Below are 14,704 nucleotides of genomic sequence, written 5' to 3'. Positions count from 1 at the left end.
ATGAGAGCAGGGAAAAAATTCTAACTTTCGAATTAAAAGTAAAAATCTAGCCATGGTTATTCTGGCTCTCAGATAAAATATCTCACAGCAGGCTTCAACACATCTTCAAAACTTGGAAGTCTCCTATGTAAACAGCAGAAGCAGCTTAGAGTTCTACATTTATCTGTAAAAATATAGATATATAGAAAATGTGAGTGCCTCATGAGTTACGGAGCAGTTGTCTGTATCCAGATTCTTAATTTGTCACAAAACTAGCTGTAAATCTATTTGTGAATTTCATCTCTTGTTGCAAACTGATGATGTAGTTTGTTACTTTCATAGAGCCCACAGGGAAAAAAAAAGAAAGCAAAATAATAACGTTGAACTTCAGAATTTTCAAAATCTAGTAATGAATCTAAATTTGGATCCATTATAGCCATTCACCAGGAGATCTTATGGGGAAGAAAATCAATACAGAAAAAGACATAAATTAGTGAAAACAGTGGATAAGCTAAAAATAGAGCATACTGAATGGATCATCAGGATACAGATGTTTCAAAGAAAACAACTATGTTTTGATTATAAATAGATATAGCAAAACTTCTGAATCATTTATAAAGGCTTGATTCAATTCAATTCAATTTTTCTGGTTTGAACTAAATTCTAAGTTCTTACTGGTTTTAGAAATCCACCAGTAAAGAGATAAGAAATTACTTCAGGCATTAGCTTTTACAGCAAAGTCAATAAAAATAATAGCTCAGATATGAACTGCTCTTTCAGCCACATATGCTGTAGTGGAGATGTATGCTACACTAAGCAAATTCATGCCTAAGGGAAGGACTAAAGTCACTTTTTTGTGCTGGCACAAGATTGTCTTGGTTTCCATGGGTTTTGCAGATGTGTGTCTTTCGCCATTGTCCTCATCTATGAGTCATTTGTTATGCCATGGCAAAAACACCCCAACCCAACCTAAAGAAACCTCAGAATCCCAAACAACAAACATCAGAAGTCATACATGTCACACAAACACTGAGAACTGAAGTTATGGATTAGTTTGAGACAGCCCTCGTTCAGGCTGTTGAATATAGGGCAGCTGGCAGTAATGCACTGTAAAGTAGAGCTTGACCTCTCTTAAATCTCGCTTTTGCCCAACAGCAGTTTTGTGACATGTCACTGTAGTCATAGGAATTCACTTACCGTACCGCAAACTGTAAGTGATGGAGCACCCTTTGCCCACAACTGCCTTAGCAGGACACACTGCTGTGCTCTGGCCATCTCTGCTGGAAAAACCTGGTGGCTTTCTCTCCAGATAAGGCACTGAAAGTGCCTGTTAATAATACTATGATTTTAGAGTTGATTAATTTGTATTAATATCCAAGAAGACAGCCTATGATCAATGCATAAAATAATGAAATAGAGCTAAAGAATATTTTTGTCTGAAAATAATTTAGATTGACAGTTTCCTTCTGTGGCTATAGGCAATAGTGAAACAGAGGAGGCTATTACGGTTTTAAAATAAAGTTATGTGACAGCTCGGTTTAGTAGCAAAGAATCACTTGTCACAGTAAGAGTCCTGTTTTCACTAACAGTTTGGCCTAAGGATTAAAAATATGTGAATTGCTTCATTTCTCTCTTTTAGTTTAAATTATTAATCTGCTTTTGTATTATTTTTGAGGAGTCACTCACAGCTTCTCAGTCCCATGTCAGGCAGCATGGAGCAGTCTTCACCAAAAATACTACTCATCCGGTCAAACCTAAATAATATTGGTTGCCAGTTTAAGGCAAGACACCATTGGGGCTCTGGCTCTTATTTGAAGTAATTTCCATTTAGATATTTGGCTAATTTATTGTTTAAAGAAAAATCTCTTTTAACTGCTTGCATTAGAGTTTCACATTTCACTAAAATACCATAAAACTTTATTAAGTCTTCACAGAAAAAATAACTTTACAAAACATATTTTTTGTCTTCAGTGTATACGTTCAGTCAGTTGGAACAGATGAAATGTGACAATAGTAGATGTCGTTGAGGACATTTAAAAACAACAACAAAAAATGTATTAACATCCCCAGACAATTTTGTTTTTCAATATGATAATAGCTATACTACTCTACTGTTCCTGTATTAATTATGTGTAATGTCAGTGTGTCCTTTTTTTGTTTATATTTCTCAACTTGCCAAAGGCTCAATACCAGAAGATTTGCTTATGTAGTACAATATCCAAAACACAAAGCATCTGAAGTAAAAATAACATGCTGGTGCACATTTTCTACACCAAATGTTCTTAAGTTTAGCACAGCTCCTGGCAAAATATGTGCATTAGCATTCTAGACATGCAGTAAGAGAGATCCAGATGGGTAGGAGCAGTTGAGAAATATAATGCAGTAGCTGTGTTAAGTCTGAAGAAGGGTGGAAGTCTTCATACAGTCTCTGTGACTATATATGGTGTACCTATATTTCCTTGCAGCTTCTTCTCTGTCTCAAAATCACCAAATGCAAAGAATGTTTCATGAGGAATATGAGAAAGGCACACTGAGTCTTTCCTTTTTAAGAGACTACCACATGAAATGTTTCAGATGAATAACTGGTTTTCTTTATCTTTAATCAGAAAAGCAGTGTTAACCAATCAAACACATTCTTTTTTTCCTTCAGGCTGTTGATTTGAACTGTTAACATGACTGGAGAAAAAATAATGGTGGTATACTATTTGGTTTAGAACACCTTATTCTATGTGGAAATAAACATAATCTTCAAAAGATTATAAGTCAGTACTGTAATGTAAAGTAAAAAACTGAAAGTGTTTTCAGCATGTGATTTTGATGGTACTGATGTCTTATGAGTTTTTTGGTAACCCACTGTTCCTGCCCTGTACAGCAAGGTCTACTAATCACCGACCTACAGAAAGTTCTGTCTCCACTGGCTCATCAGCCAGTAGCTTTGGCAGTGGATACAGCATGGACAGCGAAGGCAGCAGCAGTGCCACCGGAGAGAATAATCTATTTCCCATCCCAAGAATGTAAGGCTTTTCCTTTAATATACTACATCCTCTGTACACTATGTATAGCCCTTCCATTTTCCAGTTATCTTTTTACGTAGTTTTCTTTGCAGACTTGTTGTGCAGTAGGCCAACAGATGAAGGTGAAGAATTTTTCAGAGCTTGTATTTTTATTCTTTGTTGAACTCTGCATTCTTAATAACCAACCAAACCTGTGCCTCAACCTCATGAATTTATTTCTGTCACACAAGAGATGTGCCAGTCTCAGCTTTTGATGCAAGTGTGTAACGTGGGCTTGGGTTAGGTTTTAAAAGTACAACCTTCATAGGCTTTAGAAGTTTTCAGATTGACCTCCTTCTAGAAATAGATTTTACTAATTCAACTGAAATTCAGATTCTGAATATAAACCAGCTTTCCCCAAGTTTTTAAGAGTTTTGTAGGATTTCCCAATAGTTCTTGGTTGGAAAAAAATATTTTTGAGATGGTATCCCTATAGGAATTATCAACATACTATCAGTGCAATGATCCTATGAAGTGATTTAATTTTCAGTCATTTTTCCTGGTTAACTACTCCACAGAGAAAAGTTTTGCCAGGATTTTTTTTTTTTTTTTCCTCAAGTTTGGCAGTATTTATCTTCAATTAGCAATTTAATTTATATTCCTTTATAGCAAAATGCAATTGCTTCTGATCACCTTAATTGTTTCTGATCAACTTAATGTTTCTGACCTGAATTTTTTATAGATTGATTCTTCTCAAAATATTAGTTGGTGGTCATTGCTCATTCAGTGTCTGCAATAGTTGTTCCATGTTTTTTCTCTGGGACACAAGTTTTTGCTTTTCCCCTGCAGTCTTGAATTATTAGTCACAAGAGTATGATATAATTTTCTTAAAAAAGCTTGAGTGAAGAAAAAAATCATTCTCTAGAACTGTAACACTTCTAAGTATTCTTCATTTCTAAAATAAAGTCTACAGCTTAATAGTAGCTAAAAGGAAAATAGACACATACCTCATATTTCAGTCTCATTTCCAGAATCCAGGAGGGCAATGTAAGCACAGGTTGTGGGGTGCCAATTTTTTAAAAATCATTGAGCTTTTCCATCATGTTTTTTTCTGGGTTAAAACATGTTGTGCTTCCCAGTTGCAAAAAGGTAATCCTTAATTGGATTTGATAATCTTAAAACTATTTTGCTGTTATTCCTAATGAGAAAAGCAAAGATGCATAAAACCTTTATGCACAGAAACACAACATGGAGCTATCAATAGAAGTTTTTAGTTCGCATATGCTAAATTTGAATCTAAATAGTATCACTTACTATGTATTGTCCAGGAATGGGACACTACGTACAGTTACTTGGTATTTGGCTGACAGATTCAGCAGCATATTAAACCAGCCTCACTTCTACTGAAAAGCAGGAAAAAATCTCCATGGCTTCATCTTTTCTCTTATAGTAAATTGTTCCCATGAATTGTACTTAATTAAATAAAATACATCCAGCACTCTTATTTTCTGTTAAGGGCTACAATATATGTATTTTTTTATTATGGCATTTTTAAAGGAAATGGTTTATATGCTGTTATTAGACAGAGACTTTAAAAGTGAAACAGGACATCTACATAGACAAAAAATGCTTTATTTTTCATGTTAGTCTCAAGGGCTTTACATGGCAATTTAATGAAAATTAATGACAAAATTACTGTTTGCCATCAGAAACCTTTGGGTTCATCCCTGGGGAGAATGTTTTAAAGTAGATAACTGTTTCCATTTTGAATTCTTTATAAAGATTCTTATGTATCACAGTATATATATGACTGAAATTCTAATCAACATTTGCATTCACACTGTTTTGATAATGACTTCATGGATTCTGATCTTGCGCTCTTAATTCATCATATCCATAAGACCATAGCTCACAATTTGCATGTGAAGCATTAAGTGAGCTAAATAATTTTAGGTGTCTTGGCATTTAAAAGCATTTTTGCTTCTAAGCTCTCTGCTCAGGTGAAGTTTCTTATTTATTGATAGAAAAAGTGTTGGATAAGCTGAGTTTTAAACTCTAGTCCAAATGCTTTTAACCAGAAGAACATTTAGTCATGCAGCAAAAGAAAATTAAATAGTGACACCATGGGAGTTTTTTGATGAGGTAAATAATGAGAATACTTGCCAATATTAAATATAACTATCAAGGGAAATTAATCATTATATACAGTTATACACTGATGAATAAATCTTGTGAAGTCTTTCTATTTGGGAGATATATTTTTAGAAGACTCTTATTATCTGGTTGTGATACCCCTGAAAGTTACTCATGATATCAACTGTGATAACGACCAGATTCTCTATGCCTTTGTATTACGTGACCAACTATAGCAGTATGATGTCTGTAAAATATTAATTTTGAATGCAAAGGTGAAATGCAATTGAACAATGTCTAAGGAATCTAACACAGAAAAAAAAAAAAGAAAATAATAAATTTCAGCTAAAATTAAACATAAAAACACTTTAAAAACTGACATCTTATATTAAGCTTTTAGTTCATTGTGAACTTGGGCAGCTTCTGTTGCTATTGTGAAACATGAAGCTGTTTTGTTGATAGCAAAGAACAGCGCTGACCATTTGACCCCAGAGGAATCACATGCATCTGAAGATAATGCCTTATATTCTTTATCACAACATTTGGACTCTTGAGGGAGAAAGAGAAACATGTCAAAAATGTCATAGTAGCAGACTTGTTTTTGAGAGTGACTGTAATCATGCTTAGAGCTTACAACAAGTATGTTTAACAATAACTTAAATTTTACCTAATTTTCATTGCCTAAAAATAGATGTCTAGATTGTAACCGGGCTTCTTTCTGCATCCAGTGGAGAAAGACAGGGACTTTCGGAGCATGATTTATTCCACTCACCTTACTTTAATATAAGTCTTGGAACTGAACTGGTTTTGTTTAATACTAAGCCTAGACTCTAATGTAAAGCAATCATTAAATAAGATATTGACCACAAACATGCCTTACCTTTGAAGTAGTAGTATTGTAGACACAATATCAATTTTGTGACTCCTTATTATATATTTCGTTGTTCACCGTAACAGGATAAAGTGAGTACAGGAGCTATGCAAACTGATTGTGAAACCCCAGGCTGATGGGGGGCAAGTAGCAGACAGCACCTGATGGCCCCATTCTGTGAGAATGTATGAGCTCACCAAGATGCGATTGCAGTTGGCTCCTAAAGAAAAAAAACATAATGCTCTTAAGTGACGTGTCCAAATACCAATAGAAAAAAATTATCATTGACCTTATCTTCTTGACTATTTATGTTTATATTTACACACACTTTTTTGTGGTTTAGAAATATCTGTGACATTTATCTTTTTGTTTACCCTTTGTTTATATTTTGTTTATCTTTTAAGCCTCATTGGCTTAGATGTATCATTTTCTTAGATTTCATTTCTTTATGATCTTATTGACAACTACCACCATATCTTTTAACAGAGGGAAGATGAGCCAGAATGGACAAGAGCCAGTAAAACAGTCAGGAGCAGGATTAACCGATGCAGAAGGTAAAAAGAAATACAAACAACACTACAGGGGTATCCCATGTTTATAGAACAAATGTGTTTATTTCTTTTACTTGTTGTGCTATGAAAGATTAGCCTATGCTCTCTTTGTATTACAGATTAAGATCCTGTCTTTCATTTACTCTAAGGCATGCATCATAGCATCACACACATAGCATCAATGTAATGAGTCTTCAGTTTAAATGAGAATAGTTTCTTACCTGTTTATTTAAAGCAACTAAATAGTTAGATTGGAATGAATAATATCTGTCTTTCAATGTTCATTGTTTTTCATAGTATTAGAATAAAAAGTATGAAGTGTGAAGCTAACTCAGTACCCATTAGATCAAAAGAAAATATCCAATGGCTGTCAGGCTCTATTTTTTGTAACATTTCACAATATTCACTTCATAAAGCAATTATTAATTTTGCTGTCAACATAAAACATTAAGTTTAAATAAAAAATATTAGCTGAACGTCAAGCTTGACTTGACTGCTGCACTTAGATAATAGTGGAAACTCTTATCTAATTGGGAAATCCTGAGTGATTTTTCTCGACATTAATGTAGTGAAGCCAAAGAAGGACACATTATAATACTGGAGCTGGAAGGAGCCTGACAGAATGGCTGTCAACATTTCATGAACAACGTGGTTATCTCTTTCATGTGTAATAATGGACAACTGCATGAAAATTAAGAGTGTTTTGTATTGAAGGACATGTTAAGAAAATTCCATTTCCCTTTACATATAAGGTAATTTCTTTCAAGTATATGTTTCTGCTGACCTCAAATATAAAATCTAATTATCTTGATCTTCATTTTATTATTAAAACAAGAGTTTAATCATTTCAATGCATTTCAATGCAGCTTCAGGGTTTTAATTCATTCATAAATTGAATTCATAAGTACATTTGAAGTTAATTTCATGTTAAGTTCAACCTTAAAAAATTGTCATTTTTCAGGTTTCTGCAATCTGTATATATGGGGAAATAATTGCTGTTGCTATATTTGAGGTAAAATGGTCAAATGTTCCACAGATTTGAAGAAATCAAATTAGACTTTGAAAGTAGAACTATAAAACTGTCTTTTCTAAAGCAGGAATTCTTAACTTTGTATATAAATTTTGCTAAGTATTTCAGTACATAGTACTCATCATACAAAAATCAAAATTCAATGGTATTTTTAAGTATTTGAAAACCAAACTATTTTTTAAAAGAGAAATGGTGGGATGAAAATGGGAAATCAGGAATTTTCCATTTTTACTTTGTCATGGTGTGTTTTATACAGAATGATAATTGTAAACAAATAGCTTTTCATCATTTTGTTTATCATAAATTGCCCCTTTGGTGAGGTCTTGGATCATAAGTTTCAGAATCAACAAATACAAAATGTATACATTTAATATTTCTGTCATTAAAAACAAACAAACAAAAAACCCAAACAAGCAAACAAAACCAACTGAAAAAAACAACAAAAACAAACAAACAAACAAAAAACACTTTTGGAACAAGCTAAAAATACGTTTATAACTTTTGATCACTAAAACTATTTTTCCAACCAAAGGTATGTTTATGCTCATCTTCAAAATTTGCAAATAACTCAAGAGCTGTAATTCCCTAATTTTCACTTATGATGCAATTCACTTCTCCTAGCTTGAGTACTCTAGGAGTTACAACTCCAGTTATGATAAAATGTGTGGTTGTTTCCCTCCATTGAGAGAAGCTAGGACAGTCAGCCTAGTTTTCAGTGTCTGATTTGTAGCTGTCTAAGATGGGACACATCAATCTTAAATAAAAGCTGGAAAACAATTCAAGAACATTTCTGTTTTGACGTGTAAATATAATCATCTTGCAGGGATATAGTTTGGAATTTAGAGGAACTCAAGATTAGCTGAGAATTACTTCAGTGTTATAGTGTCATTGTGGTATTTTTTTCATAGGTGAACAAAAGTGAATAAAAATCTTGAAGTCTTAGAATAATATGTTTTCGGTAGTGGAATATATTTTCTGTGTTGTGGACCAGGTGAGCTCTGCAATTAACTTATTCCCATTTTTCATTAATTTGTAGAGAGCTTCCATGGTTGACATCTGTATTCGCATTTGCAAAAAAAAGGATTAAAAAATCATTTAGTGTTATACTTCAAACGTTTTAGTACTAGTGCTATTTTTACTTTTTCAAGTATTCTTGATGGATAATTTCTGTGAAAAGTAGCCTGCAGATTACTCTCTTTAAAACTGTCCAGAATAAATTCAATTGCTTAGACATGCGGATCTACTGCTACTTGAAATGTTTTAGTCATCCAGGTCATTCACATAGGCCTGGCAAATATGGCAGGGGACTTACAGGTACAAGATCTTTAAGACCAGTAGCTGGAGGCAGAGCAAGGTAGGACTCTCAAATAGCAAAAGCACCTGATTTTTAGGCAGCTGAACCAAGACTGTAGCAACAGAGTTTGGATTCAGCTCACAGGGTATGACATCAAAATTTAGGTATGTACATAAGTGGAATCACCAGGGAAAAATATGCTCCTTTTGTAATTGTTTACCCATTTGAGAACTGTGCTAATGTTTTCTTGGGGATAGTTTTTGTGCTATTAAGATGTACCAGTTAAGTTATAAGTAAATATTGGAAACCAGTACTATTTACTTTGTTGACACAACCAAATGGTCAATATGAATAACTATGAGTATTTCTATGATATTCTTTGTTTCTCTGAACATATCATCTTGTTATATTCTGTATTTTCATACTACTTAATAATATAAAATAATTCAGAGTTCGGTTCTTGGATGCTGTGTTGCAGTTATTTTTATGATATGCATTGTTGCATGCTGTCTTATACTGGATATTCTGCCCTGAGCAGATAAAATACTTAATCTTCTTAAGCTTCAGTAAATCTCATGATACATATTGCGATCTTCACTGAGTTACGTGAACCAATTTCTCTATTAGTTTCAGAAAGTGCAATATCTTTTGTTTAAAGATTTCTTATGACATGCTATGGAATATTACAGATATTAGAGACAAAAAAAAAAGCAATTACATTCCATGTAAGGATTGAAACTAACAATTAAAAATACATGATTAATATCTTGATTCAATTGTAGGTCATGATTGGTATATCTGCCCTATGAAACTGCTCAGGTAATAGATCCCACATGGTATTTTCCACACTCCAGCTATTTATCCAGTTAAGAAATATATGGGGAAAGTTATTTTTATATATTTAAAAAATGTAAATTTACTCAGTAATCCCAAACTGCCATTGTTTCTAGTAGAAGAGGAATATATAAATATAAATAGCATTTTAATTGAAATACTTTGATATAGGGAAATTTTGCATTTTCTAATTTTGAATATGTTATACACATGCAAAATACTCTTTTAGTATTACAGACATTGAGGTTCATGTCAAAAAAAGAGTCTTTTAGGAAAGATGAACACATCAGTAAACATGGCCTGGCTCCACCCATTCGGTGTTTTTTGGAGTGAACGAGTACTCACAATGCTTCTGTCATCCTCTGTGCTTGGCCTCGTTAGGATTTTCAGTCAGAATACTGTAAACTTTATATAGTACTAGAGTGGTTTCCCACCCACATCTTCCAAAATGGTGGTGTTTTTTTAGTTTTTGTTTTAAAAATTCTGTCCAGTCCATGTCCTGAATACCCAAAACTTCTCTACACAGTTCTGCCATGGCTCAGAGCCTCACTTTCTGACATTTCCACTTGTCCTTTGACCATCATTCTTTGAGTCCAGTAAAATGATGTCCTGTAAGTAAGAAACTCTCTGTATAAATGACTGACCCTGTCCAGAAAACTAGAGAATATTTTAGTATAGACTCTGCAGATGTATTTCCACACCCAAGCAGAAGAAATAGATTTGTACTGTTTCAAAATCTGATGATCCACACATACTTGCTTAACTTCTCCAAGGTGACATCCTAACGGTATGCACTCATTGTTTACGATGTTTACGATACATTGTTTACAATAACCTTTAATGAAGTCTTCCATGGTTTTCCTTTTTTGTATGCTATGTACTTGGCTGAGTTGCAGATTAAAACAACCACAACAATAAACAAGCTCTGTGATAACATCATGCTTTAACAGGAAAATCTGGCAATACTGTGATTTTTATTTCATCTATTCAGAGTAGTCTGAGCTAAAAAACATCCATGTTTTTCCTTAATTTTTGAGCTCGCTCGTTTTTTGGCATATATTATAAACTAAGAAATTCAGATTTAACAGTAGTTTTATCAGTTAACTTTGTATTTTATTAATTACAACTGTCTAATTTTTATTTATGAGAAAAATGGTTGAAATACCACACAAATATTATAAAAAGCTAGGAGGTCATTCTATTAACATTTTGGAGGAAAAGTCTATGACCTCTGTAAGTAAGGGACTGGTGATTATTAAACTTGTAAATTTTCCTTTATACATTTCTGAATAGTCTTGATGAAATTTTCATCAATTATATCTGCACAGGATAGACTATGGACCAAATTGTCTTGCAAACTGTTTCACACTTTCTCTTGAAGGGATACCCAGAAATAATATGTGAATTAGCTCTTGGGTAAAATAAAGCACATAACAAACTGACAGCACAGGCACAGCTAAGTATTGTCACATTATTTGAAGTAATTAAAACTCACAAAAAAAAAAAATCTCCTTTATTTGCTGTTTAGGTAAGCTAGAGAGACTCCTTTTAAGCCAAAGGTACTGTTTCAGCACTGTGGCATGACTGAGAAGAGACAAAGGGCTTGAGATGTTGCTTAAATCAACTTGCTGCATTTCCACATTTTAGAAATTTAACATTTTGATTTTTTTTTTAACTCTAATCATTGAAATATCAGAACTATAATATTAGTTCTTATAAAGATACTCAGAGAGAAATTGTCTTAATTTTAGACCGTCAACCATAAAATTATAAGTAAGAGGAGAAAAAAGACAGATGAAGGAAATAATTAAAAGCTAATCACAGTACAGTTACTGAGACCTGCAAGTGCTTCTGCCTATGCACAGATCTGTACTTTGATGTCTTGGTTGGCCAGGCTGAACATATGGGGTTTACTGCAGATGAGAAACTTTTTTCTGCAGCTATCTGCATCATTTCACACACACACACACACACACAAAAAAAAAAAAGCCAAACCAACCAACAAAAAACCAAGCAAACAAAGAGGACTGTGATCAGATTAAAATATGATGCTTAATATTAATTAAAGAGGTTATAAATAGAATTAAACTTCTTGTTGGATTAAAATTAAGGTGAATTTTATTGCACTTGTACAAACAATTATGAATTTGAATGAAAACACTGAGACTGGGAACAATGCAAGACAGAGATCAGGTTAAATATTAAATTTATGTAGTATTGGGATCACCTGAGTCTTTTCTTCTTTCATAATCAAGTCTAATTTATATCTTTGTACCCTTAGGAAGTAACTTCTATAAAATATAACTACATTTTATGTCATCTAATGTGAATATCAGAAAGACATATTTAGTTGTCTTTCCCTCATAAGCATTTTTCCTCTCTAACTGTTCTTGAAGACACACACACACACATACTCACACACACACACAATTAGAAAGGAAGCATTAGGGCATTTGTAGGCACTTCCTCCACAAAGTTGCGTAATGGAAACCAGATGATAAAACATCCAGCCATTTCTTTTAAATATTTGGAGTAAGTTCTTTGATATTGAATGGAGAAGCACTATAATTTAGGAAAGAAAACACACAAAAAAAAAAAAAAATCTAAGATGGATGTTCTACATTTGGACAAGGGGGATTATCATCTTGTTATCAGGCAGTTCTAGGCAACAAGTAGTTTCTTGTGCTTGTCTGGAGCCCAGCACCACTGCATTTTGGGACTACATCCTCACCTTTTGTGGAGACTAGATTACCACCACTTTAGGCCAGTGTTATGAAGTATATCAGCACCTAATTTATGTGCTATACTTTGCCCCTGCAGCTATCTGAGTTTCCTCATGGACTACATAATGAGTTTAAATACTCTATGTATTATAAATATACCTTCAACTTCCTTTGGCATGACAAAAGTCCTCTATTAATATCTAACAATTTATTTCTAATGATTAATCCAACTGCCTTTGTTGTTTTTCTTGGTCAGTAATCAGAAAAAATTATGGTAGATTACTTCTTCCACAAGGCTCAACTATAGAATAGAATCAAACACAACCTGCAAAATGAGTAAAGTGGGCAGGAGTTTTGACAGAGTTCGTATTTATTACCAATATTCAAAGGAAGGTGATAAGTTAATTGAGAGCAAGCCTGCAGAAAAGGACTTGGAGATAATGGTGGATGAAAAGCTGGAAATGAGCTGGCAATGTGCACTTGCAGTCCAGAAAGCTGACCGCATCCTGGGCTGCATCACAAAAAGCATGGTCAGCAGGCCAAGAGAGGTGATTTTGCCCTTCTACCCTGCTCTGGTGAGGCTCCATCTCGAGGACTTTGTTCACCTCTGGGGTCCCCAGTACAAGAAAGACATGGACCTGCTAGAGCAGGTCCTGAGATGGGCCACAGAAAATGGTCAGTGGGCTGTAGCACCTCTCCTGTGAAGACAGGCTGAGAGGGTTGGTCTTGTTGAGCCTGGAGAAGAGAAGGCTCCAGGGAGTCCTTATTGTGGCCTTCTAGCATATAAATGGAGTTATCAGAAAGAGAGAGACTTTTTAGCGGGGCCTGCTCCAATAGAACAAGGGACAACAGTTTTAAACAAAAAGAGGGGAGATTTAGTTTGCGTGTAAGGGAGAAATGTTTTATGATGAGGGTGGTGGGACAACAGAACAAGTTTCCCAGAGAAGTTGAAGATGCCTCATCTCCGGAAAAGTTCAAGATCAAATTGGACATGGCTTTGAGCAGCCTAATGTAGTGAAAAATCTCCCTTCCCATGGCAGGGATCATGGGGGTTGGACTAGATGATCTTTAAAGGTCTCTTTCAACCCAAATCATTCTATGATTCTATGATATGAGATATGACAATGATTATTGAAGGGTTCAACACATAAACTGCAAATACTCATGTACTGTGTGAGTCATATTCTGGGCGCTATTGCCCATTCAGGCAAAGATATTTTGCAGTTATAGAAGTAGAAACACTTTAATCCTTCGACCATGATTTCTTCTATACCTTTGACTGGGATCTTCAAGCATGCACATCTCATTTGCTTTGCCCAGGGTTTTGTCTTGAACAGATCCAGTCAGTGACCCTGTGCCAGGAAAATTCCACCTTCTTTTCAGTGTCTTACCTTCCAATTATTGAAACAACATCAGACTGTTACATGTATATTATTGGGTGGTAAGAGTCCAAGAACTGTGCTCACTTCTGTTTAAGTTCGAAAGTGACTAAATTGACAGAGGAATTGTGAATCCACACGCCCAAGGTTTTTGGCAGAAGTAGTCTCGAATTAACTCAAAAATCATATACTAACGCATATTGTTTTTTTTCTAAATTTAGTTAAACTAAACTTTATCTTCTGGAGAGAAAATTCCTGTCTCCTATAACATAATCCCCGAGTCATGGCACACTAGCAGTAAACAGATCGGCAATAAATGACAAAGTCAGAACCAGTCACTTTCATAATAGCAGAGAATTTGTTATTTTGGAACAGTTCCATGTTTCTGCACCAAGGCTTGTTCCAATTCTTTTTAAGGCCTTTTTAGACTGGTATCTCAAAGCCACAAGGAGCACCATCTGTTTTATTCTTGCACACATGCCAAATAATATCTTTGCTCTTTGTTGCCTTCCCAATAACTCAAATATCTCAAGAGTATTGAAACTTTAAACCTAACATATACTAAAATGTAAGAGAACCTGAAAAAATCTGGACTTTGAAGTATTATTCTTGAATCAATAGAATCATATACAGACGAAGTATGAGACTGTTGACTTGATTGCAGTGGATATTGATCCATGGATTTAAAGAAAAATACAGCCGATATGAAATGTTACCAACCCTGACTTGAACGGTGGTTGAATTGCATTTTTTGCTTTTGAATTTATGTGCAGTAATACATAGCAAAAGAAAGTGCTGCACACTCTTAATGTATTTCCTAAAGAGCAATATAAGCGGGGTCATCTCTTTTTTAAAGTACATTTTTAGGAGGTGCAATATCTGCTTTTGTAGTCTTGTTGCCATTCTGATTTACATGT

General features: G+C 34.2%; 1 protein-coding gene and 1 long non-coding RNA gene across 17 annotated transcripts in view; one reads left to right on the top strand and one right to left on the bottom strand.

Annotated features, from left to right (window-relative positions):
* Nucleotides 1–14,704, top strand: part of PCLO (piccolo presynaptic cytomatrix protein) — a 434,071-nt gene that overhangs the window by 378,726 nt on the left and 40,641 nt on the right. For 12 of the 13 annotated variants that reach the window (XM_065049216.1, XM_065049212.1, XM_065049210.1 and 9 more), the window contains 2 exons: nt 2,852–2,993; nt 6,463–6,530. In XM_065049216.1, the coding sequence (XP_064905288.1) occupies nt 2,852–2,993; nt 6,463–6,530 (210 nt within the window). Of the gene's footprint in view, nt 1–2,851; nt 2,994–6,462; nt 6,531–6,646; nt 9,623–14,704 lie in introns of those variants that run through there. The other variant, XM_065049215.1, reaches the window with a different exon arrangement.
* LOC135578238 (uncharacterized) overlaps nt 1–14,704 on the bottom strand; it is a 56,552-nt gene that overhangs the window by 9,656 nt on the left and 32,192 nt on the right. For all 4 annotated transcript variants that reach the window (XR_010469633.1, XR_010469635.1, XR_010469632.1 and 1 more), the window contains 2 exons: nt 5,986–6,196; nt 3,980–4,170 (listed from right to left, as the gene is read on the bottom strand). This is a non-coding gene — a long non-coding RNA (uncharacterized LOC135578238). The remainder of the gene's footprint in view (nt 1–3,979; nt 4,171–5,985; nt 6,197–14,704) is intronic.

The sequence above is a fragment of the Columba livia genome, chromosome 1 (assembly GCF_036013475.1).
Source record: "Columba livia isolate bColLiv1 breed racing homer chromosome 1, bColLiv1.pat.W.v2, whole genome shotgun sequence".
Classification (NCBI taxonomy): domain Eukaryota; kingdom Metazoa; phylum Chordata; class Aves; order Columbiformes; family Columbidae; genus Columba; species Columba livia.
The sequence above is the reverse complement of the archived record's forward strand: the minus strand, read 5'-3'. Positions and strand labels throughout refer to the sequence as shown.